This window comes from Ziziphus jujuba, chromosome 7 (genome assembly GCF_031755915.1).
Source record: "Ziziphus jujuba cultivar Dongzao chromosome 7, ASM3175591v1".
Lineage (NCBI taxonomy): Eukaryota > Viridiplantae > Streptophyta > Magnoliopsida > Rosales > Rhamnaceae > Ziziphus > Ziziphus jujuba.
The window spans coordinates 638,449-664,005 of NC_083385.1; the positions used below are offsets into that span (position 1 = coordinate 638,449).

At 31.4% G+C, this 25,557-nt stretch overlaps 3 protein-coding genes and 1 long non-coding RNA gene across 5 annotated transcripts; 3 read left to right on the top strand and 1 right to left on the bottom strand.

Annotated features, from left to right (window-relative positions):
• Nucleotides 1–3,977: 3,977 nt before the first annotated feature.
• LOC112492486 (uncharacterized) lies at nt 3,978–9,585 on the top strand. Of its 2 annotated transcripts, XR_007242641.2 has the most exons (5): nt 3,978–4,438; nt 6,137–6,235; nt 6,442–6,645; nt 7,990–8,080; nt 9,061–9,585. It is a non-coding gene; the product is annotated as an uncharacterized LOC112492486 (long non-coding RNA). The 2 variants fall into 2 exon arrangements; XR_009639567.1 differs by lacking the exon at nt 6,137–6,235.
• Nucleotides 9,586–14,167: 4,582 nt separating this feature from the next.
• Nucleotides 14,168–15,705, top strand: LOC107423990 (transcription factor RAX1). Its single transcript, XM_025076686.3, has 3 exons — nt 14,168–14,464; nt 14,607–14,736; nt 14,896–15,705. Exons 1-3 carry the CDS (start codon nt 14,329–14,331, stop codon nt 15,503–15,505), a joined length of 876 nt encoding a protein of 291 aa, XP_024932454.3. The 5' UTR covers nt 14,168–14,328; the 3' UTR covers nt 15,506–15,705.
• An 849-nt stretch (nt 15,706–16,554) lies between these two features.
• On the bottom strand, nt 16,555–21,235 carry LOC107424028 (probable LRR receptor-like serine/threonine-protein kinase At4g29180). The gene is made up of 12 exons (XM_016033715.4): nt 20,820–21,235; nt 19,494–20,528; nt 19,155–19,290; nt 18,991–19,062; nt 18,848–18,919; nt 18,659–18,739; nt 18,352–18,497; nt 18,035–18,252; nt 17,797–17,923; nt 17,650–17,709; nt 17,335–17,524; nt 16,555–17,229 (listed from the first exon to the last, which is right to left on the bottom strand). Exons 1-12 carry the CDS (start codon nt 20,887–20,889, stop codon nt 16,728–16,730), a joined length of 2,709 nt encoding a protein of 902 aa, XP_015889201.2. The 5' UTR covers nt 20,890–21,235; the 3' UTR covers nt 16,555–16,727.
• Nucleotides 21,236–21,783: 548 nt separating this feature from the next.
• Nucleotides 21,784–24,609, top strand: LOC107423966 (meiotic nuclear division protein 1 homolog). Its single transcript, XM_016033629.4, has 10 exons — nt 21,784–22,143; nt 22,423–22,503; nt 22,682–22,798; nt 22,889–22,927; nt 23,020–23,127; nt 23,247–23,309; nt 23,411–23,462; nt 23,553–23,597; nt 23,709–23,788; nt 24,125–24,609. Exons 1-10 carry the CDS (start codon nt 22,141–22,143, stop codon nt 24,188–24,190), a joined length of 654 nt encoding a protein of 217 aa, XP_015889115.3. The 5' UTR covers nt 21,784–22,140; the 3' UTR covers nt 24,191–24,609.
• The last annotated feature ends 948 nt before the right edge of the window (nt 24,610–25,557 follow it).

Sequence of the window (25,557 nt, forward strand, 5' to 3'; positions counted from 1 at the left end):
GTAGGTTTTACATTATTTCCTTTATATGTTTACAAATTGTATAAGGTTTTACATTATTTCCAAGTGGCAAAGTGTAAATGGATTCTAGAAGTTCAGTTAAACTCGGTTGATCATGGGGTTTAAATTTACCATCATGGTTTATTATCGAGATTCCATTACCATTTAATCATTTTGAATTAAACTCATTGTAACAGTCCAGTCCACCCGTATGAGATATTGTTCGCTTCATCAGCATGAGATATTGTCCGTTTGGGTAAAAGCTCAGTTCACCCGCATGAGATATTGTCCACTTTGGACCCCACCCATACGATTTTAAAAGGCCTCTAAAGAGAAAGGTATCCACACCCTCTTATAAGGTGTACGCGTACGATTTTAAAAGGCCTCTAAAGAGAAAGGTATCCACACCCTCTTATAAGGTGTACGATTTTAAAAGGCCTCTCAAGAGAAAGACCCTCTTATAAGGTGTACTTCGTTCTCCTTTCCAACCGATGTGGGATCTTACAATCCAGCTTCCTTGGGGCCCAGCGACCTTGCTGGCACACCGATCCGAGTACTGGGTCTGATACCAGAGTACTGGCTCTGATATCAACTGTAATAGCCCAGTCCACCTACATGAGATATTGTCCGCTTTGGACCCCACCCGCACGTTTTTAAAAGGCCTCTCAAAGGAAAGATATCCACATCCTCTTATAAGGCATACTTCGTTCCCCTTTTCAACCGATGTGGGATCTCACAATGTTGATCATGGAATTTAAATTTACTATCACGGTTTATTATCCAGGGTTCATCAGAGTTTGATTATTTTGAATTGTATATATAGCTCTGTTTGGATTCCAGCTTTAATAACATTTATAGCTTTATTTGGATGCTAGCTTTATTAACATTTGTTGGGGATTAATTCATCAAAAACCATTTGTTGGGGATTAGAATTCCACTTTAAAAGATTAACCCAATATAAAACGTAACCTTAACTTTTTATATACCTTTTAAAATATATGATTTATATTTGCACATGCTATATGTTTTGTATATGGCAAGATGTATGTAATATATAGCCAAACCATGTAAAATTCATTTCATGTATGCTAATAGCCTATGTCTTTTATGTTCTTTATAATAATATCTTAAAATGAGATAGTCTCTATCTAATTATAAAAAATCTAAATCTTAATGTAAACTAGTCATAAATAAGAATAAACTTTATATTGTAAATATATTATAAGTTTTTATAATTTTGTCTTAAAAATCTTTGTTGCATATAATAATAACTAATTTATATATTGCAAAAAATATATAGTATTTTTACATCAAATATTTAACACGATATAAAATATCTATGTAAAATTATTAGAAAGCAAAATTTATTCATTTGAATTGTTACAGTATCAATGAACTTGTTGGTATTTTTAACTTCTCAAATATGTTTATAGTTTATTGGTATGAAACTTTTTGTATTTCTGTATTATTATATGTAATATTATATTTAAATACCAAATTAAACTATTTACAGATTCATCCCTAATAAAGAAAAAATATAATTTAATTGATTGAGGATTGTATAAAATATGTTAAACAATAAATTTTTTAACTATATCTCTTTTAAATTATAACATCCTCATAGTTATAGCATTAATTTAATTCCAATAATATAATTGTAGAAGAGTTTTACTGTAATTTTATGAACCCACACAAAGTAGAGGTTGGAAGACAACAATAGAGTTTAGAGTCGTAAATTATAATTGTAGTTAAACAAAGATACAGCCAAACAATCATTTATTTTCTGCCATTAGCTTTTATTTCCCTTTGTGTTCGTTTGTCGGTTGTTGGATGTAACGGATGTGAATCAACTTAGGCTTTCTATAAGTAATACCCTATATGTTGAATAGTGAGCCATAACTTGATCAGACCAATTATTTGCCCATTGTAACTTGTTTGATTAGTGTGTGTATAAAGAGAAAATTTCATTTATATCTTTTCAATTTTACTTTTATTTATGTGTTATATTTAAAAAAATTATTATTTAGCTTCCTTTTAGCTTTCTAAATCCATCAAATTTATCGATTAATTTTAAGGGTTAAAATTGTATTTTCATAATTTTATTCAATTATAAAAAATTAATTTTTAACTTTCATTTGGTTTGTTAAATGATGTTGGCTTAATTGATAAGCCACTCACTTTTAAAACTGGAAGGTCATGGGTTCAACACCTCTGGGTGGAAAATAAAAAAAATATTGTAAAGATAAAAAAAAAAAAGAAAAAAAGATTTTCATACCTTTAACTGTAAAAATTAATAGGTAAAATCAGTAATTAATAGGTAAAATTTGTATGTTTTCTGTTTTGATAGATGGGGAAAATTGAAGGGAAGTTAATAATAATTTTTCAAAAGTTTTAAATCTATAAATGAAATAATAAAGAGGAGGGTAAATTCAAAGGGTATGTGCAAAGGAGAGTATTTAATTTAGTTATATTCAATTTAAATTTTTAAAAACGTCATAAAAACTAGGCATGATAGATGTGGAAAATTGAAGGGCAGTTAGTAATGATTTTTCAAAAATGTTAAACTTATAAATGAAATAATAATAAAAAGAAGGTATATTCAAAGGAGAGTATATTTGATTCGGATTTAAAAAGATTTTAAACTTTAAAAATCTAGGTGTATTTTATTTATATTTTTAAAAACTTCACAAAAATTAAACAGTATTCAATATATAGTAAAACCTCTATAAATGAATATCCAAAAGACTATAAAAAGATATTCATTTAAGGGGATATTAATTTATTGATAAATAAATAATTTATTACTTTATCTATGAATACATATTTGTTAATCTAAAATGAAACTTATGCCATTTTTGTGAAATAATTTTACTAACTATAATATATATATATATATATATATATATATATATATATATATATATATATATATATATATATATATATATATATATATTTATATTAATAAAGAAAAAGATCAACTAGGCTTGATTAAATCTACAATCTTGGATTGATTACCATTCAATCAACAAATAAAAAAAAAATCAATGAAGAAAATTTCACCATACAGAGAAATCCTACTGATATATGTAAAGAAGACCATTGCTCAGTAAACTAATTTGTTGACTTTCTATTTATGGAAAATTGTGGACCAATTGATCAATTTTTTTCAAATATTATTTTTATATTCTTGTATATCTTTTTTTTTAAAAAAAAAACTTTAGATACATATATTGGAATAAAAAAAATACTAAATTGAAGAAAAAATTAAAAGCTATGAAGTAAAATTTACTTATTATGTATGTTAAATATATATATATATATATATATATATATATATATATTATTTATTTATTACAAATTTAACCAATTATTAATTTATATATTCAATGGGGTTCTAAATAGTTTTTTAGAAAAATTATTAACTTACGCATTTAGTGAATTTATTCACTTGATATACCGGTCCGAGTTGAGACAAAAAAAAAATATTTATTTAACAAAATTATGCACTTATCAAATATTTATTCATCAAGATCTAATTTTTTTAAAATTTATAAAAAGTCAAAGGTATTTTTCAAAGTCTATAAAAGTTAGGGTATTCAAAATGTTAATGAGTTTTATAGATTTAAATAAATAAAATATTTTTATTGACTTTTGACTCAAAAATAAAAATATTTATCTTATAAATTCTCGCTCACTTACCCTAAGATTTTTGAAGATCTTTCGAGCATTTCGTACATTATTCTCTTATATTAGACTATATATGCAATTTTATTTTGTTCCAAAAAATTAAAAAAGAAAAAAAAAAGGAAAAAAAAAAAAAGAACTCGTATGAAGCATTCCAAAAAATCAAACTAAAGATCACTATCAAATATTAAAGCAAAAGGCATCAATGAAAAGCTCATATCTGTCAAACCTATTTTAAATTGCAATGTAAAGCTGAGAAAAAAACTAGGGGGCAACAATGGCAATTAGGAAAATTAGAATTTGCAAAAGGAGAATTTGGCCTAATACCCTTGTTTGAAACGTGTTAATGAAATTTATCCACCTTGATTGAATTTTTTTTGTTTTACCCTTTCATTTTCATCTATTCCCAAATTACCATTTTCAAATATCAAAAAGGAAAAATCAAGCCCTAAATGGAGCATGACGAAGAAGGAGAAGAAGAGAAAGTGAGAAAGAATGGCAAAAGGGCTTGGGATGACCAAAGAGTTCTTTAGGAGGAGGGACGGAAGTCAATAATCATGGTTTAGATGGTTTCTTCCTTGTTGAATCTAAGATGAAAGTGTAGGGATTAAAGCGTGGAACTGAAAGGCTATCTAGGAATTTGCAGGTGATGTATGCTTTGTCGTTGGACAAGTCAAATCTGGCTGTTTCAAAATATCAGGCTGAGTACATGGATGCTAAAGGCTTAGCAGAACCAAACCATCAAACTCCAGAGGTAAGTTGCTGTGAAATATGTTTATATAACTTATATTCTTTATTTTATTTTATTTTTCTAAAAATAATAATTTCACATCAAGATTCAACGTTTTGGAACTTCTAAATTACTCCTTCATTCATAGTTTGTCACAATTAAACAAAAGATAATGGCAGTATCTGGTTTTTGCTTAAATTATTCACTTCCTTATTTGGTAGGCCGATAATTCCCAAGGCAAATACTTTATAAAGGAATATGATTTTGTAAACTGTAATGTCTTTTTTTTTTTTTTTTTGCAAGCTATTTGGGACATGTTGAGAGAAGAATTTTTTAATTCAAACTTGTCCCCCAAAAAAAAAAAAAAAAAAGAAAATCCCAAGTTTCATTATCCTAGATTTTTAAAATTTTTGTTCCTTCTTATATTTTCCATGCACCAAATACTAAAGAATTTTCAAAATCAATTTTTGGAAAATGATTCCTCATTGAAATAATGTAATAAACATTTTAGTGTGTTATTCATACAAGGAAACATTTTCCTTAAGATTTCTTATTGGACTACTAAAAAAAAAAAAATTCTAATGGAGTGAATTATTTATCATTCTTGTGTTGTAAATTAAAGTGCTTAGAGTTTGGATGTTTATCTCTAGGCAATATATCTTTTATTTGAATTTCTTATGGATTATTTGAATAGACTGGCTTCAACCATTTGAAGATTTCTAAATTGGAAATGAAAAGTTAAAAGGACATTTCTTTGTCCTTGACCCATAATTTCTATGGCTCTAAAAGTTTCTTGACTAGATCATGGAAGACAGCTAAATGTTAATGTGGACCATGTTGTGATTATATACCTTAAATTAATAATAAATAAAAAGTTACAATGCTGATAATGATTTATATTAAGTTTTACACAGCTTTCTAGACAAAATGCTTGCTAGTTTGTTTTCAGAATTTATAATGATAAAAACTAGGGCTTGAGGTTTTGTTTATTTGCCATAAATGTTTGGCATGTTCATCTTGTAGTTCATACAACAAAGAAAAGTATGAAAACATTACCATCAATGGGTCCTAATATGTTGCTGGATGTTACCTTGCGAAAAGATGCCTAGCTTCAAATATTATGCAAACTTAATGAACCTAAAATATCCTAGCCTTGAGAGGATTTAGTCTCTCAAACAATAATTTAAAGCTAAATAAAAATTCTCTATTATTGTAATAAAAGCATTAAAACAATCTTTGGTTGTTTTCTTCTATACATGGAAATTAAATTTACAACCAATGGAGTACCAAAAAAAAAATAAAAATGATAATGAATGTAAATGACCATAAATTTTCTTGCTCCCTATCTATTTGAGAAGATTTTAACAAGAAAAACTTGCATGTGTTTGAAGTCATGAACTACCTCTGATAGTTACTGAAAACTAAACAGACAATTTATGTAGGTGTTGCTTGTCTTGGGACAATTTTGTTTGGTTACCATCTCGAATACGACTTACTCTAGCAATAAGATAGCATACTCTGTTTTGCTTTGAGCTTTTTTAATTTAATTTCAATATCAAAGAAAGAGGTAGTACTGCATAATAGTTATTACAGGATACATGATATAATTACAAATCTCAAGTCCTTGTTACTTTTTTCTTCAGACGCAACCTTCCAAGCCTTGTAATATAAACTTATTCCATGCATGAGGTTTACCACAGTGTTCTTGTTTATTTGCTGTAGGGTTGTCAACGTCTCTCTTGAGTACCCTTTCAAGGATCTTGGGATTGCTGAAAACATTATATTACAAGGCTTGAGCAATAATTCTTACCTTTGTTTTTTGTATTTGGTTTTTCCCTTTTCTAGCTATTTTGTTTTTTTAATCACAATTTTCCTTTTCTTATTAGAAGTTAGAACATCTTATATATCATATTAAATGAAGTAAAGTGCAAGAAACATTTATCATTTTACATTTCTAGTTGAAATTCAAGATATATCTATTCTAATTCTGATATACTTTTCTTCCATTTGATGTTCTTACCAACTAGAAGGATCACAATGATAACTAGTGTACCTGCTGGAAGTGGCAAATTGAACTATGGAGTGAGTGACTTGAAGGAAAAATGTTGTAGAAGATCTTCATGGATCACCAGCATGACTTTTAGCATATGCATACAGAAAGAAATTTCATGATATGCTAAGGATCTTAGTACTAAAAACAGTTTACATGTACTAAATCTTACCAGCTAGGGGTATGTTATATCTTAAATCTTAAGCTGGATGCGTATTTAGTTTATCCACTTAATCATGCTATATAACAACTATGCAATGTTCTATACATGTTATTAGTAGTCCTATTGGTGATGGTGTGCTTTTATATTTTGCTTATGCTATCTTAGTAGTCCATTGGAAAAAATATTAACATAGATGCATTGAAGAAATGTATTAGTACAATACAATGGTCTCATATATATTATGAAATAAATGCAATAACAATTATGGATAGGATTGCCTAAAGGTGATATATAAACCTATTCTTTCATCTTGTATTTTAATTGGTAAAAAAGTAAATTTATGTCCCTGTTTTTTATTTCTTTCATGCACAGACTACATATATATATATATATATTACATGCATCGGCAACAATGGGTTATAATGTTTTTTCAAAGGATAACTCATGGGCTTGGCTTATCTTAGGATTGCATTTTTCATCTTGCCATGGCATAATAAGTTACTGTGAATATTGGTGGCTCAAAAAAGGAGGTATAATATTAAACCAAAAGTATATTTCAATGAACTTTACACAACTTTATTATCAATTAAAGATGTAAATATTTGAAATATATTTCTATTTCATTTACATTTACATACTTTTTAGTCATGATTCTTTCAAGAAAAAAGGTATATATTAAATCATAATTTAGTTCTTGGATTGCTGCAAATACATATCGATGGCAGAATATAATGATCACATATTAGAAAATTTTAAGGTCTATTTCATTTTTCTACATTAAGCCCACTCAAACTATCCCACTTGCAAATTTTGATGATCCAATTGGAAATTTCTCCAATAATCATCAAGAAGATTATATATTTTGGAGTTAATATTCTTTGCCTTGTGGTATTGGATAAGAGTCAGACATTATATTCCATTTGTTGCTCAAATTAATATTCATATGTTTTGTACATTGAAAAACATTTAATATTTTTGTGGTTAGGTTGAGATACTAGTTTTGTACATTTGAAATTTGACTCCTAATAAATTCTGCAAAATGCCTGCACCTTAGTTGAAGAATTTTGAAGGTCTTTTATCAACTGCAGTAAACTCTTGTGAGTGGATTATTTAAATCCTGCATAGAGTAGGTAATTCACCAGAAGAATTCTGATAGCAGTTATATTTCTTCGTGATAATATACCTAAAACAAATTTGGAAAAGGAAGGTGTATTTGCTATATGATAATAATAATTCAGATACATAGCTGCATTAGCCATTCCTTACGATAGTTACTTGGTTACATGGATGACTTTCTTTGTTTGTTTTTCCTTTTATAAACAAAGAATCTGACGATAGTTGCTCTCTTTCTTTGTTTGACAGGGTCAACTTAAAAAAGCTCACATATGAAGAAAGGAAAAACCAGTTAATTGAAAGATTGACTAAATTTGGGCAGTGGCATAAATTTTCAAAGGTACATAGCCTAAATTTTTCTCCCTAATTTTGTCTTTATTTTTGATGAAGTATGGAAGAATGTGAATTTTTTATGCTGAGGAATGTGGATTTTGTCTGCTGGAAGAATTATATGTTGTGTTTTTTTGTATGATAGAAGTATGGAGATTGAAGACTGAATTGTGGAGAATAGAAATTGAAGTTTTGGAAGAATTCTATGTTTTGTTTGGTTTTTTAATTGTATATTCTATTTAACTTGAAGTTTTATTTTGTTTATTTGCATTACAAGGTCATATGAATGGCGACATTGACATATTCTCCATCAACTAGCTAAAGCAAAATTCTAAGCGAATTAGTTCATAATGTATATCACGTGTGCAATATCTTTGTCCCCAAAATTCATATTTATGTAGATTCACATATAATGTGCATCATAGTTTTGTTCACATATTGTTTAATATATTATGTAAGTTGTTTCATATATTTAAAGTCTAAATACACTACTATATCTTGGTTGTTTACTTTTTTTTTTGAAAAAAAAAAATTTAAAGCATTTTATCCTTCTAATGCAGCTCTCTTATGTTAACTATGATTTGGAGGAAATGGATTTTATTATGTCCATAAGAGAAAATGACTTGATGACCTTTTGCTTTATTTTTTTATATGACATTCTCTAAATTATTACCATGTAGTTTTGTATGTTATCGGTGTTTGATTTGTTTACCTAAAGAGCTTTTCTTTTATGTTGTCTAACCATATACTATAAACTTTTCTTTGGGAACATGGATACAACCTTTTTCTTTGGGGACATGTTTACAACCTTTCTTTATCATAGTGTTGGGAATGAGGAGTGTACTTGATTAGGCTGGTAAAATTTCTGTCTGAAAGTCTTTGCACACTTTTCAATTTATTAGAGTTGATTTTCTCTAGATTGCATCATTCATTTCATAAGCACCCTTATTTGGTAGTCACTGAAGCATATTATTCATTTAAATTTGACAGATAATGCACATGCCGTATAGAGAAACCTGGCTTTCCTTGTGTCCATGCAATTGCAGCATGTAAGCATCAACATATTTCTCCATATATCCTTTATTCAGCGCATTACTCAGTTGACTCACTCCGTGACGCATATTCGGAAACCATATATCCACTTGGAGATAAATGTCAGTGGCATGCTCTAGATGATGTCATAAACCAGCTTGTACTTCCACCTAAGATTGGAAAACAGTCAGGAAGACCAAGAAAGAAGAGGATTCAATCTCAAGGAGAGGAGCATCATCAATATAGATGCAGGAGGTGCAAACAGATTGGTCACCGCAGCCGATCATGCTCAGCCGCCAGACCTCTTGATAGCACTGCCAACCAACAACACCATTCAACTGAAGGACCATAAATTGCTCTACGTTATATTAAGACAATGAGGGCATGTTATGTGGTATGCGTGTGTTATGCAATGTAGTAAGGAATGCAATTAGTAGCTCAACCGCGTAACGTGTGTTTTGGCATAATAGACGTTGGTTTTATGTGTTGTTTTGTTGGAAAAGTCATCTGTCATATTGTGTTGATGAAATATCAATGACCCTAAACAGAAAAAACTCCAAAAGTTCGGAAAACAGCTCTCAAATTGGCAAAAATATTTGGTTACCGTAGGTTTCATCGGTAATTACCGACACCCCTGTGGTAATCATATTTTTCCAATTTTTTGGCCCCCACAATTTCCCTAATGTGTGTTAAATGCAAAAACATGTAAATATACATTCTTCAATGATCCTAAAGAGAAAAAACCCCAAAAGTTCTCAAATTGGCACAAAAATTTGATTACCGTAGGGCCTTCGATAATTACCGATGAAACCTACGGTAATCAATTTATACTTGCTGGAAAAATTACCGTAGAAATCATCGGTAATTATCGAAACCTTTATGGTAATCACATTCGACCACTTTTTTGGCCCCCACAAGTCCCCTAATGTGTGTTAAATGCAACAACATGCAAAATATACATTCTTCAATGATCTTAAGGAGAAAAAAACTCCAAAAGTTCTGAAAAAGTTCTCAAATTGGCACAAAAATTTGATTATCGTAGGGCCCTTGGTAATTACCGATGAAATCTACGGTAATCAATTTATATTTGCTGAAAAAATTACCGAAGGTTTCATCGGTAATTACCGAAACCCCTGTGTTAATCATATTTTACCAATTTTTTGGCCCCCACAAGTCCCCTAATGTGTGTTAAATGCAACAACATGCAAAATATACATTCTTCAATGATCTTAAGGAAAAAAAATCCCAAACGTTCTGAAAAAGTTTTCAAATTGGTACAAAAATTTGATTACCGTAGGGCCTTCGGTAATTACCGATGAAACCTACGGTAATCAATTTATACTTGCTGAAAAAATTACCGAAGGTTTCATCGGTAATTACCGAAACCCCTGTGTTAATCATATTTTACCAATTTTTTGGCCCCCACAAGTCCCCTAATGTGTGTTAAAATGCAAAAACATACAAAATATACATTATTCAATGATCCTAAGGAGAAAAAACCACAAAAGTTTTGGAAAAAAATTTCAAATTGGCAAAGAAATTTCATTGCCGTAGGGCCTTTGATAATTACCAATGAAACCTTCGGTAATTTTTCCAGCAAGTATAAATTGATTACTGTAGGTTTCATCGGTAATTACCGAAGGCCCTATGGTAATCAAATTTTTGTGCCAATTTGAGAACTTTTTCAGAACTTTTAGGGCTTTTTCTCCTTATGATCATTGAAGAATGTATATTTTGCATATTTTTGCATTTAACACACATTATGGGACTTGTGGGGCCCAAAAAATTGATAAAATATGATTACCACAGGGGTTTCGGTAATTACCGATGAAACCTTCGGTAATGTTTCCAGCAAGTATAAATTGATTACCGTAGGTTTTATCGGTAATTACTGAAGGCCCTATGGTAATCAAATTTTTGTGTCAATTGGAGAACTTTTTCAGAACTTTTGGGGTTTTTTCTCCTTAGGATCATTGAAGAATGTATATTTTGAATGTTTTTGCATTTAATACACATTAGGGGACTTGTGGGGGCCAAAAACTTGGTAAAATGTGATAACCATACGGGTTTCGGTAATTACCGATGAAACCTATGGTAATTTTTCCAGCAACTACAAATTGATTATAGTAGGTTTCATCGGTAATTACCGAAGGCCCTACGGTAATCCAGAACCAAAGGACGTTGCTCGCCATTAAAACAGCAATTGAAGATCTACCAAAACCATCAAGTGGACCAAAATTGAAATCTAGAACCAAAGGACTAATTAGGAAGCAAACCATATTCCCAACTATGGCTCCCAAAGCCCCAAAGAGAACATTCAATTGCTTCTCCAATCTCCTTGATGCAGATTTTTCAAAAGAAACCTTGGCGAGCAACGTCAAAAACTTAAAAACACCCATAAATCCTAGTAGAATTGGAACAAAATTGCCATTTGCTAAAGACCTAGATTCTTCCGATCCCCATTCAAGTATTTTTGAAGCAACAAAGAAGAAATAACCACAAGCGAGAAGGTAAAAGCATTCCAATACTCGTAGAAATAAAGGCCGAGATTGAAGATGGGCATCGTCGAGCATTAGCTTGAAGATCTGAGCATTGCTTTCATCGAACTCAAACTTGTTGTCCTTAGATTTGGTCCTCTTTCTAATCTCAGCATTAGTTTTGGATGAAAACCCAGAAGCTGAATCGAAGGAGCCACATAAGGTTTTCTTGTATTAGATGTAAAATAAAGGACATCCAGGTCTTTTAAAATTTTTTTAAGGGTGTAATAGATATTAAAGGGCAAAACAAAAAGATTCACCAATACAAGGGTATATATCGTCATGGCCTTTCTAAAGAGGGCATTGGGCCAAATTCCCCTTTGCAAAATTTTCACTGGAAAATGAGTGGGATGCATGGGTAGAAAAGACGTAACCTGAACAGAAATTATGAACAATACCGAGGTACAAAAATCTAAAATACAAAAAATAAAATTAGAAAACAATTAACCAAATAAAAAGGGTTTAGTTATGAAAAATATCACCGACTAATCAACCTTTTTCCCAAAAAAAAAAAAAATAGGAAAGGAAAAATATAACAAACATCAAACTATATATTATATTTTATATTGCAAAAACAAAATCCTATACTATGTTTTAGTGAAAAAAATATTATATTTAAAAGCCAATGAAAGTCTGTCACCCTCTATCAAAATCTATTTAAAACTGTTAAAGTGTATGAAAGTCTTTAATAATTTTATTAAATTTATACAAATATATAAAAATCTATAAAACTACCAAAAGTCAATCACTTAAAAATTTTACAAAAGTATAGTAAAAATTTTACCTTCACTTATGCTCCACACTTTTAAAAATCATTGTTTACCCCTTTAGTTTTTTAAATATATCAAATTTATTAATTAATTTTAATAGTTAAATGTCAAATTTGTATTTTTATATTGTCATTCAATCATAAAAATATAAATTTTTAATTTCTATTTGCCTTAAACTATTAAAATTAACAGATAAAGTTTGGCAAATGGTCTTTTTTGATAGATATAGAAAATTAAAAAGAAGTTAATAATAATTTTTCAAAAATGTTAAGTTTATGGATGAAATAATATTAAAAACTAAAAACGACTTCAATGGTGAAGGTGAATTATTATTTATGTGTCATAAAATTGACACGGTTTAAATATAAGTGGCATGAATGTACTATCCATTTTAAAAATTGTTTATCAATGATAATTTATAGATGACAGCTTATGGCTATCAATTAATTATGTATATTTTATTAAGCTTTTAAAAAAAAATTATTTTTTAAGAAAAATTTTATTTTTAAAGAAACTTTATAATGTTTGACATGTAGAAGTAGAGGGCCACATTGATTTTTTACCATATCAGTTTGACATGATATTTAGATAAAACATTGGATATATTTTTCTTAAGTGGCTATTTATTTTTTTGATGTTATAAAATAATTTAAAAATAGACAAAGCCATTAAAGATACTTTAAAAATATTTAAATGAAATTTTGCGCATATTATATATATATATATATTTATGTAATTTTTTATTTTTTATTTTTGTAAATGATGGGTTGAGTTGGGAATTGAATAGTAAATTTAATATAATCATACTCAAATTAAATTTTAATGTCATAATTAATGTCAAAACTTTGTTTTTCAATCCTAAATCGAATTAAAAGTTGTGATTTAAAATTATATTTATTATTTATCAAATTTCAATAAAGTTAATCTTCCCTTGATATAGATTTTAGTATATTACTAAATGTATCTTTTGTCATTTATAAATTTTAAATCCAACCATTTTTTTTCCTATTAAATCCAACCATTTATATGATTCGAAAACGAACTAATTAATAAATATATATATATATATATATATATATATATATAAATGGTTGGATGAGACACTTTAAAGAATCCCAAGCATGTTGCAATTGTTAATTTCAAAATTATACATTCATCAAGTGCGAACACGTAGATGAATAGTCCCATGTCTGGGTGACCAGAAATTAAGAATGCAAAATGATAAAATATTATCAACAAGAATGAGAAGAAGTTTTCATTAAAAAGAAAAAAAAAAAAAAAGGAGGAAAAAGGTAAAGTCAGAAGCGCGTTGGCTAAAACTCAAAACCAGTTTCGGATAAGCTGAGGCCTGACCTGAGCTGACACAAAAAGCATGAAATTTCCGTGCTTCCTCAAAACCCCCCTCATTGACTGGTCTCCCTTTAGCCGTCTGTCACAACAATACACCAGATTTTAAGAATTACGTACCTACAGCCAGCCTGCATTTACAAATTCAATTCAAATTTAACAAACACACACACAATACATTTCTTTTGGGTGAATATATATATATATATATATATAATATGCATTCTTCTAGTCAGACCAAGTCAAAACTTTGTTTCACAAGTAATCCCCCTCTCTGTTTGGTGACTCCCTCTATCTATATACCTATACATATATATTCACCAAAATAATAATTAAAAAAAAAAAAATCCATATATCCATATATATATATATATATATATGTGTGTATGTGTGTGTGTGTGTGTGTGCGCGCGCGCGCGCGTGTTTCCTTCGAAAACATTGACATATAAATATATGATGAGTGTGGCATGCAATTTCAATTGCTTCTAAATGAAACAAGTCTTTTTCTCCGAGTGTTAATTGTCTTTGTCTCTTGTCTCTCTCGCTGTTTGATATTTTTTAATATTTAGGCCATGGGAAGAGCTCCATGCTGTGACAAAGCCAAAGTGAAGAGAGGACCATGGTCTCCTGAAGAAGACGCCACCCTCAAGACGTATCTCCAGAAACACGGCACTGGTGGCAACTGGATTGCTCTGCCCCTCAAAGCAGGTTTCAGTTATAGAATATGCATACATATATATATAGTTCTTGGTTCATTTCAATATAAAACTAGTCACGTAATATTTCCCCCAAAAAAAAAAAAAAATGTAAAAATGAATAATTATAAGTTGGAATTTAATTAATAAACTAGGCCTCAATCGTTGCGGCAAGAGTTGTCGTCTGAGATGGCTGAATTATCTTAGGCCTGACATCAAGCATGGAGGTTTTACTGAGGAGGAAGACTATGTCATTTACTCCCTCTTCTGTACCCTTGGAAGCAGGCTAGTAGTAACATATGTTTAATTCTCTCTCTTTGTTAATTCGTATTTTAATTAATTTCAATAAGAAACATATTATTAATTTTTATTAATAATTTGATGAATGATTTTTTTTTTCTTTTTTTTTTTTTTTTTTGGGGACTTGTATTGTACATCCATAAGGTGGTCTGTCATAGCTTCTCATTTGCCAGGAAGAACAGACAATGATGTGAAGAACTATTGGAACACCAAGTTGAAGAAAAAAGTAGGTTTGGCAGGCAAGGCTGGTACTTGTTCCACTGCTACTAGTAACATTATTAATCATGATCCTCAACATCCCAGCAACTTGGGACTAGTACAATATCATTATCAGTTTCCTCCTGCACCTTCAATCTCTAATACTAATCATGAGAAATCATCGCCTAATAACCACAGCTCGGATACAAATTCATGTCTGGTGTCGGATCATGACGTCGTTTATGGGCAACAACCCCATGGTTCAGATTTCAATACTAAAGCCAATACCAATACCATTATTATTAACAATAATAATATTGGAAACAAGATCAGTTTGATATCTCCTCATCAAGAACAACAAGACATGGTGGTCAATCCAACAAGTTGCTCATCATATACGAGGGGTTTGGAGAAGAGTAATTTAGGGTCATGTTCTGGCATTGGAAGCACAACTACTATCACTAGTACTGCTGCTGTGCAAGAGGATGGAATTCTTATGGAGTTGGGGTTTGAGTCTTCCAATATTGATCTTCTTCTGAATGGCTTTGGTTTTTAGCTGCCTATGTATTGCTACGCCATCTTTATTTTTTACTGTTATTATTAGCTAGCTTTGTCTCTTTTACTTCTAGTTGACACTACCCCCATCTCCAACTAACTATGATGTTCAAAAGAAAAACAAGTTTAAAGAGAGAAAAAAAAAATTATATATATATTTGTAATTTTTGTTTGGGTTAGATTATTAATTGGTGGACTTAATGGAAGCGAAATGTTGATGTTATATGTATATATATATATATATTTTTGTAATTTTTGTTTGGGTTAGATTATTAATTGGTGGACTTAATGGAAGCGAAATGTTGATGTTATATGTATATATATATATATATATATGATGATGATGATGAAGGTGGTGATGAATGTGAAATTGTTCTGACATGGTCAGTGGTCACAAAAGTTGCATTGCAATATTGCCCTGACAATTCAAAGATGAAGAAAATGTCTCTCTTTTTCTTTCTGACGATAACCATATACTCTCTCTGTCCTTGCCTGTTTGTTTGTTTTCTTTTGCCCTCTAAAAACTTGGAAACCATATAGATATAAATATGTATTAATGTTCATATTTTTTATAAATTTTGAGGAGCAAGCCATTCTTTTGCTTCCAAAAATCTCGTCATCAGAACAACGCCCTTTGAATGAACCGAATATATACTAATATTGTGAACGCTGGACCTCATCATTTGCAATATATCCTTCTTCTTTTTTAAAATAAATAAATAAATAAAGTTACCATCATAATTGTGTACGTATACCAGTATTCTCTGTAATAAATTCATAATTCTAGAGATAACACATAACAGAAATATTAGATTTGGGAAACTTGCTAGAAATTTATTCCATATACACAAGTTTCTCTCCGCCTTAATCACACCATATGGTAACTACATCCTTTCACCTTTGAAGGTACAGAAGAAAAAAAGTAATTGTTAATATTATATAATGCAATACAACGCATATATCCTCTTTTAAGACTCCAGTTCTCTTGAAACAATAAAGTTGGCAATAAGCATTGGTGACAATTAACAACCATTAATTAATTATATTAAAGTTTAATATACTAGACAAAGAAAATAATTTGACCTTTATATGCATGAATTATTGTAAATTTCTCTATACAAGCTAGGGAAACAAAAAGAGGGAATTTAATTAAAGAAAAATTAAGAATGACATATATATATATATATATATATATATATATATATAAAGTTTGACTAGCTAGTCTACCTTGGAAATGGTGCAGTCATTGACTGAGCATTGAGGGAATGAGTAGTATTGTTGGAAGAAAGTTCATGATCAGATGAAAAATATGAAGATGACGTTATGTAAATGCGATCCTGATTATGATGACTAGTATCAGTACTTGTTGTACTTTGTGGATGCGAAATGCTATCCCTACATAACTCCATCTCCAAACACAGTTTAAGGTCTGCCAATAGAGAACCCATTGTGGGTCTCTGAAGGGAGGTGGAAGTGGTGCATGCCATTGCTACTTGTAAAGCTTTTTTAACAGACTTCACTTGTAAATCTGGTTGCAATTGCATCATCCTTCCATCAACAATTCTTGTTATATCTCCTTTTTCCAGCTCCGTAACCAGCCAATCTAAGATGTGCATTCGAACCTCACTTTTAATCACTGCAGTTTGCCCTGTGATTAGCTCTAACAGAACCACACCAAAACTATATACATCGCTTTTCTCGTTCAACTTACGAGAGGTGTAGTACCTGCAGCAACAACAACAAAGAAATATTTTCATGAAATTTATTAGTCAGTACTGATAAAATGAGTAGATTAATAATGGAAAATTAAATTAAATTAAATTGCTTTACTCTGGATCAAGATATCCTGCTGTGCCTACGACTTTGGTTTCAACATGAGAGTCTCTGTCACTGGGAAAAGCTTTAGAAAGACCAAAATCTGCTATTTTAGCATCCAAGTTTTCTGTTAATAGAATGTTGGCTGTCTTCACATCTCTATGTACTATTGGTGGCTTGCATCCATTATGCAGGTACTCTAGACCTGTCCCCCATTAACCATACATACCATACATATTCCAAATGCAATTAATTCCTCATCAACCATTTTAACCAATGTAAATTTCTATGTATGATATACAGATATATAAATGTGCCAAACTAATTAACCTTGAGCAGCATCTATTGCTATGTGAAGCCTCATTTCCCAACTCAAATCCGAACTCTTCTCTGCAAAACTCAAATTTTACATTGCATTATATACTTTAAGGTCCTATCATAATACATATATGTATATTACTGTAATAATAATGATACCTGAAAGATATTCTTTAAGGCTTCCATTGGCCATGTACTCGTAAATGAGAGCCAAGTGATCAGCATCATCGCAATATCCAACAAAACAGGCCAAGTTTCTATGGTGGATTCTCATCAACAGCTCCGCCTGATAGTAGTCCGCAAATAACCTTAATGAGTTTTTTAAATATGAATGTATTATTCGATATTGTAAATCTTCAACATTAATAATTAATTAATAAATTAGTGACATGTTAACCTCGGTCTGGAATTCCCTGGGTCCTTGAGATGATGATGGAGAAAGCATCTTGACTGCAACTTGGTTGCCATCCTTCATGTAGCCATGGTACACTGTCCCAAATCCTCCTTTCCCTATCACTTTTCCAAAGTTGTTGGTAATCTCTAAAACCTCTTCATGACTCAGCTGCATCTTCTTTATTGCTACTGTTTTTCCCATTTTCTTAGTCATATCTGCCTCTGCATGCATCCAAAACAAAATTCCATACCTTCGACTTTTAGCGTGCTTTACTCCACATAAATTGTATGTATCAAACAGCAATTAGCAAGTAACGTTACTTGATTTTCTCTCTTTTCTCAGTTTCCATATGACAGTCAGTGCTATAAGGACTACTACTGCTGATGACACTGATGCCACTATTGGAACAACAATTTGCTTCTTCTTTTTGCATGAATCTGACGCGCAAAGATTTTGGCCATCCACACTAAAATAAACAAAAGAACAAAAAAAAATCAGACCAGTTTTTTACATATCAATACATAGCATGCTGCACTCTTCTGTGTATTTATAGGAGCCAAAATATGAAGCAAGCAGTGATAGGAAATGTGTTTTGAGTTTGAGAAGGGAAGGAAAAGGAAGGTAGACCTCAATACAAGTAATCCAGCGTCTGATCTCTTGAGAAGAGCACTAGGAACTAAACCAGACAATTGGTTGTCTTTCAAATTCCTACATACAATTTTTTCAAATAAATGGATTTCGTTACAAACTGCTGTCAGCCTCTAGTACCATACTTCCATAATTACATTACCAGATTCCATTATGCTCATCACTTACATGAACTTGAGAGATTTTAGATCCTCCAGAAACCGAGGAATTGATCCACTCAAGTTGTTGTTAGAAAGATCCCTGAGACAGTTTTCTAAATCATATAAGATGAGCTGAAGATCTGTAGCTACATGAACAATATTTTTACTTACAAAGACTCCAGCAATGAGAACTTGGCAATGGAAGCAGCTAGTGTCCCGCTCAAATTGCTCGAACTCAAGTTCCTAAGCACAATTAAAGGCACCTCTTGTAAGAACAGCCTAAAAATGAGGATGCAGGTAAGGATTCATACCAGTTAACCAGCAGAAAGACTCACAGAGAAATAATCCGAGGAAATGAAGCATTGTAGCTGCATTTGAGACCTTCCCAAGAGAAATTCTTTGGCCCGCAGGGATCACCAGTCCAGCTTTTGTTAATTTGGTATGTTGTTTTGACATCCACAATAGCATCAACTGTATGAATAAACAACTCATGTTATCAATTCTAAAATCATGGTTGTGTAACCTGACCAATTATTACTTCTATTTAGCTAGATTCAAGTTTAATTTGCAATGCACCAAGGTCTCTTCTGCTGTGGTTTTTTATTCAATTTTCATCTGGTAATTTAATTTTCCTAGGTATGAATTTCTATATACCCAAAGTATTATAAGCATACCATCTTGACTATATGTTGGTAAGTCATCCATGTGCTTGATCATGAAAATCTCAACAGCATTGAGAATAGGCGGATGAGTTGAATCCTCAGTTCTATAAATTGAAATCAGGTGCTCTTTCCCAACCAGGGCTTTTGAATTTGATAATATGGTTGAATAGTTACGACGAGGACTGAAAGATCGGAATAGTGGAGTTCCATTCCAAGATACATTAAACTTTCTAGATTGGTTTCTGCCAAGTTGCTCAACTTCAGCAAAGTACAAGTAAACGTAAAACTCAGAATTGGAATCATTTGCATTCCAGTTCAACTCCAGAGATGCAGTACCATTCTGGGGCTTGGCTGCAGTCCTAATTACGTCATAAGGCACTCTATATCCATCTTCAAAGGTATGAATCACTTGAGAGGTTGCAAGGGGATCCCAAGCGGTTGAAATGTAGGAGGTCCAAATGCGATCATAAACATCCTCCTGATGTCGACCTGTACCGTTGGTTTGCCCAATATCCAGTCTTTGAAAGAGTAGTAACGAAGCAGATGTCCTCCCAAACTCGGTAGCATATATGGAAGCATCAAGGGGTCTGAGCTCCAGCGCAGAGATGAAAGGAACTCCCAAGCCTTTGTCAACAAGGCAAACATGTATGATATCTGATAGTGCGGTGGTGATGATCTCAGTTGTGATAATGTGAGAAGCAGATTGGAATGTGACAGTGAACCAAAGGTTGACATCAAGATAGAGGTCGAATTCGGGCAGTCTGTTTAGTCCATCATAGTTTCCATACAAGAAGGAAGCTCGGATCAAATTCAAGCTGCCATTTCCAGCTGAAGGGTTCAAGGAGTAGCAGTTCTTGAAACCTTGAGGAAAACTCCTGAGGTCGGAAAGAGGGAATGGCAGGTTGGGATTGATTGGATATGCATATTGGGAGGAGATGTTGCGGTTAATCCCAGTGATTATGTAAGCTTCATCTGAAACATAACTTATGCCGGTATCCACGTCTTGGTATTGGAAATTTGGAGAGCCACAGTCGATGCTTATGAATCCTAAATATAAATATAATGTAAACTAGTTTTAACAGAGCAAAAACCAACTATAAATGCATACATACAATATACATATATAATCTAATTTAGCATATTAATTCGTAATAATCACCCCTTCTGGTTTTGGGATGGAAAAACCAAATTAAATCATGGTCATGCATGATGGAACTCAAATCTCGAAATTCAAGCTTAATATGCAACGACTAGTTCTCGCTTTTTATTTTTATTTTTATTACTATTGTTGTGGTTGTTGTTTTAAAAATTAAGAAAATGCTTGCTAATAAACCTAACCTTGCTGACGCTGGGCATGAGCTAAAGTTGCAGCCAGCAAAACACAGAAGAAACCAATTAATGTTGCCATTTGCAAAATATGCTCGCAGTCGCAGAGTCGCTGCTGTTCCCTCAGAGCTTTGTCTAAGACTCACAGCCAGCCAGTTGCAATAATGGCATACAATTCCACCACTTTCTGCTTACTTATTGAATCACTTTATTTCGTATTTTCAGGGCTTTTTTTTTTTTTTTTTTTTTTTTGGATGAATAATAATAAGGGCGAGTTGGTCAAACACAATTTGTCTTTATTTTACCAGGTATTTGTAAACAAGTTGCCGCCTTCTGGATGAGGACTAGCCAACGACCCACCCGCCCACCAAGCAAACAAAATGAACTATGAATTCCCTTTTCTTTCTTTTTTTTCTTTTTTTTTTTTTTTTATGGTGAATGAACTATGAATTCCTGTGTCTGCCTGACAAATATATATATATATATATATCTTATGCAAATTGTCTGATTAATTTAGCCCAATGCAAGTCTGACTCAATAATAAAGAAACTCCATTAAATTTTTAAATATTTCTTTTATAAAAAACCACATTTTGCGTCATACCAAAAGCCACCTATTTTACTTTTCTAATTGTCTCAAAACTCAACCCCTTAATTCATAAAACAAATTAAACATAACTTTACACACAATTTACGATCCGAGCTAATTAATGGCTTTAATTAATTGCAAAACAATTTCTATACCCATCCAAAAGGCACCACCTTATACAATGGAGTACTATTTTTCAGATATATATATATATATATATATATTTATATATTTGTAATGAAATACTATTTTAGATCTTTTTTTTTTTTTGGGGGGCTAAAAGAAATACTATTTTAGATCTTGATTGGATATAATTGAACATCAATATATTATATAAAGCTAGCTAGCCCGTGACTCTGAGCAAAGTAAAAGTATACCTCATAGGCTATAGGCTCCTTATCCTTATCCTTGACAATTGAAACCTTCACATGTATTTTATTTTATTTTAAAATAAAAAAATAGCCATGATATGCAAACAGTGGTTTAGGTCGGTGGACTAGAGAATTTCAGTAATTTGGGCCGTAGGTTAGTATTGGACCAAATGAAAATCATTCCCGCCAATGCCAAATCGAACGAGGAGGGCATCGCACACGCCGCCTGCTCTTCTTCAGTTGTTGTTGTTCTTCTTCTTCTTCCGCAGAGCATAGTGCCACAGTGAGTGAGTAATCCTAATCAGATCTGACATCTACCGGCTCAGCTTGTTCGTAGTACGTACTCCTCCACTTTCAGTTCCGCTTCCATTTCCATGGTAAGTAAATCACTCGCTCTCCATAAACCCTAATTCATTACCTCTCTCAAAGACTCCAACGGACTATCTTTCTGATTTTGCATCATCTTGAATTCTCTTTTCTTTTTCTTCCTCTTCTCAATTATGATTTCCATCTGTCTATCTACCTTCTCAATTTTTCCGTAATCCCTGATTTCTTTATTTGTTTACTTTTCAATTTTGTTACAATTATCTCTCTATTTTATTTTATTTTGTATTATTATCTTTTCTTTGAAAAAAAAATCTTCGCATGCGTTGCAGTCGAAAAAAAGAGGTCTTTCGCTGGACGAGAAGCGCGAGAAGATACTTCAAATCTTTTATGATTCTCAGGACTTTTTCCTCGTGAGTATTCTTGTTTATGTATTAATTTTATTTATTTAAAATGGATAGCCATGATGCGATGTTGCTTTTCTAATCGAGTAGAGCACCAGCTTCAACTGTCTGACATGTGTTTGGTTGTTATTTTGCTTCCCCACATTGATCATATCTATGATGACGGTGATGATGATGGTGATTTCAGCTTAAGGAACTTGAGAAATTGGGCCCAAAGAAAGGTGTGATTAGCCAGTCAGTGAAAGATGTGGTCCAGAGTCTGGTGGATGATGATCTTGTTTTAAAAGACAAGATAGGAACTTCTGTGAGTGGATTTTCCATATTTGTTCACTCTTGATATGTACTATATCACACTATTTTACAACTTGTTTCATCTTTGAATTTTAAATTTCAGGTGTATTTTTGGAGTCTCCCTAGCTGTGCTGGAAATCAGGTGAGACTTTGATATGCTTTTACCACGTTGACATGTGTTTTGTATCCATCTTCCTTTCTAGCACCAACTAAGATGGTCCTATCATTGAGCAGCTGAGGAATGTGCATCGCAAACTTGAATCTGATATTCAAAGAAGTGAAAAGCGGCTTGCAGAACTTGTTGATCAGTGTGATGCCCTAAAGAAGGGGAGAGAGGCATCTGTGAGTGTGTTTAAAAAGACCATCTGGCTTTCATTTAGTTTCTACGTTAAAAGGATCAACTGTTGGGTATTTTATACATTGATTTTTATGCATCGCATTCTCAAGCTAGCTTTCTCCAGGATGAACGAGAGGAAGCCTTAGCTAAGCTAAAATCCATTGAGCTCAAGTACTCTGAGTTAAAGGTTAGAAATATGCTGCACCTAGCCACCTCTTTAAAAGAACCCAACATTGTTATTAGAATTTTATTCATGTTTTTTTAACTGTATTGCATGGTAAACTTCAGCGTGAAATGGAGCAGTATGCGGAAAATGATCCGGCTGCCTTTGAAGAAATGAGTTAAGGGTCGCTTTTCACACCTGAAATGACATTTCCTGCTTGATGCTTGAGTGTTACCCCTACTTATCACATGCTTATTCTGTTGGCAGAGAAAGCAATTGAAGTTGCCCACGCGGCAGTAAACAGATGGACAGGTTTATCATTTTTGCATTAATTTTTTGGTCTTTGTCTGTTGTAGTTCCACACAATTGTGACACTGGTGGGTTCTGTTTGTTTCTTAATTATAACGGGCTAAACCTCTGCAGACAACATTTTCACATTGCGCCAGTGGTGTTCAAACAATTTCCCCGAGGCCAGAGAGCAGCTTGAAAGCATGTACAAAGAGGTATATTATCTGATTAGTTGTTCACTCAATCTATTATTCAATGCGATAACAATAAACTTAAACCTTTGAAATTAACATTGCTGCGGGAATTCTCAGTTTCTCTAGCTAACTCCTACATTTTTAAACACAAAAGCATTGGAAGATAAAATAATAATAATAATAAATAAATAAATAAAGCATTTCAGATTTGTCTCTCTGCTTCTTTTTTTCATGGGGCCATAATTGTTCTTCTTGGCTTGTGATTAAAAGGTCCTAAATCCTGGATAGTAAAACTTTTAATGCCACGTAGTTTCCCAAGCTTCTATCTTTCCTCTGAAAATGTGCTCCAAAATGCAGGTAGGAATAACTGATGACTTCGACTATTTGGAGTTGTCGTCAGTTCCCACGCAGCTCGATGGGTGATTAGACGGTTGCACATGATAATAATATAGCTGGTTGCATTTCTATGACTACATATGTAGACCTAGTGATGTCAGCACAATGCAAGTTTCCTTTTTCTGCATAAAACACTGATACGTTGACTTGATTCAAGCTTTATGAAATCATAAATGTTGAGAAGAAGTTACATCTGATGGTTAGTGGAATTGACTCCGATGCAAAAGTCCTATGCGGCTATTTGGTATTTGTGTGTTGTTTGAATTGAGTAACATTAATGATTTGACTTTGCTGTTTGCCGGAGGCATTCTGAAGCGACAAGGATCTCTCATTTCATTAGAAAAGAAATGGAACGTCTTAATTTGCATTAGCCAAATTATGATCTGTCAACAATATCGAACCTAATGGCTAAATTTGTGCCATATCATCATTGTAAGATAGAAACATTTCTTTTAGTTATCAGTTAGTATTAGTTTCCTTTTAATGGTTTCAAATTTTAAAAAAAAAAAAAAAAAAAAAAATATGACGACTCAAAATAAAATTTCTAGCTGATTGATTAGCTACAAGGTATTTAAAAAAAAAAAAAAAAAAGAATACTATACACTATAAACTAATATAACTAAAATAATAAATAAATATATATATATATATATATATATATATATATATATATATATATATATATATATATATATATATATATATATAATATTACCCTAATTGTTATGTTTTAAGTAATATTAAGAATTAAAAAATAAATTGGCAAAATAAATAGAACCCCTAAATTATTTGGTAGTTACAAGTAATCCTCCTAAACTATGTAAATAACAAATCTCTCTCTGTACTATATTAGTATGTTCCAAATTCAACCCTAGTGTCAACTGTCAACTGTGTAATTAAAAACATAAGTTTTTTTAGTTGAATTGATAAGTAATATGATATTACGATTCACAAAATAATATATAAAGGAATGATAAATAAATTTTGTTAAAATTTTTGGCTACAAATGTATATTATCCATATATTTTGACTAAAAACCAAAATATAATGTAATATTAATAAGTTCAATTTATTTGTATTTCTTTGATGGTAATATTTTTAATTTTAAACTTTTTATATAAAAAAATTACTATATATTAATATTTTAAATTTTAGTTTCAAAAAAATATTCATGTTAATTTCATTTTATGAGGGTAATATGGAATTATGCGCAGGTTTTGTTAATTTGTTAAGGTGGTTATTTGTAAGATGAGGGTGTTTTTGGGTTATAAGCTGTCGATTTAAAGGACGATTATCATTTTTATTTATTTATTTATTTATTTAAGGACAATGGACGAATATCATGTGTCAGACTCTGCTTTTTAAGATTTTGCATTATAAAACGGTAGTAAAAA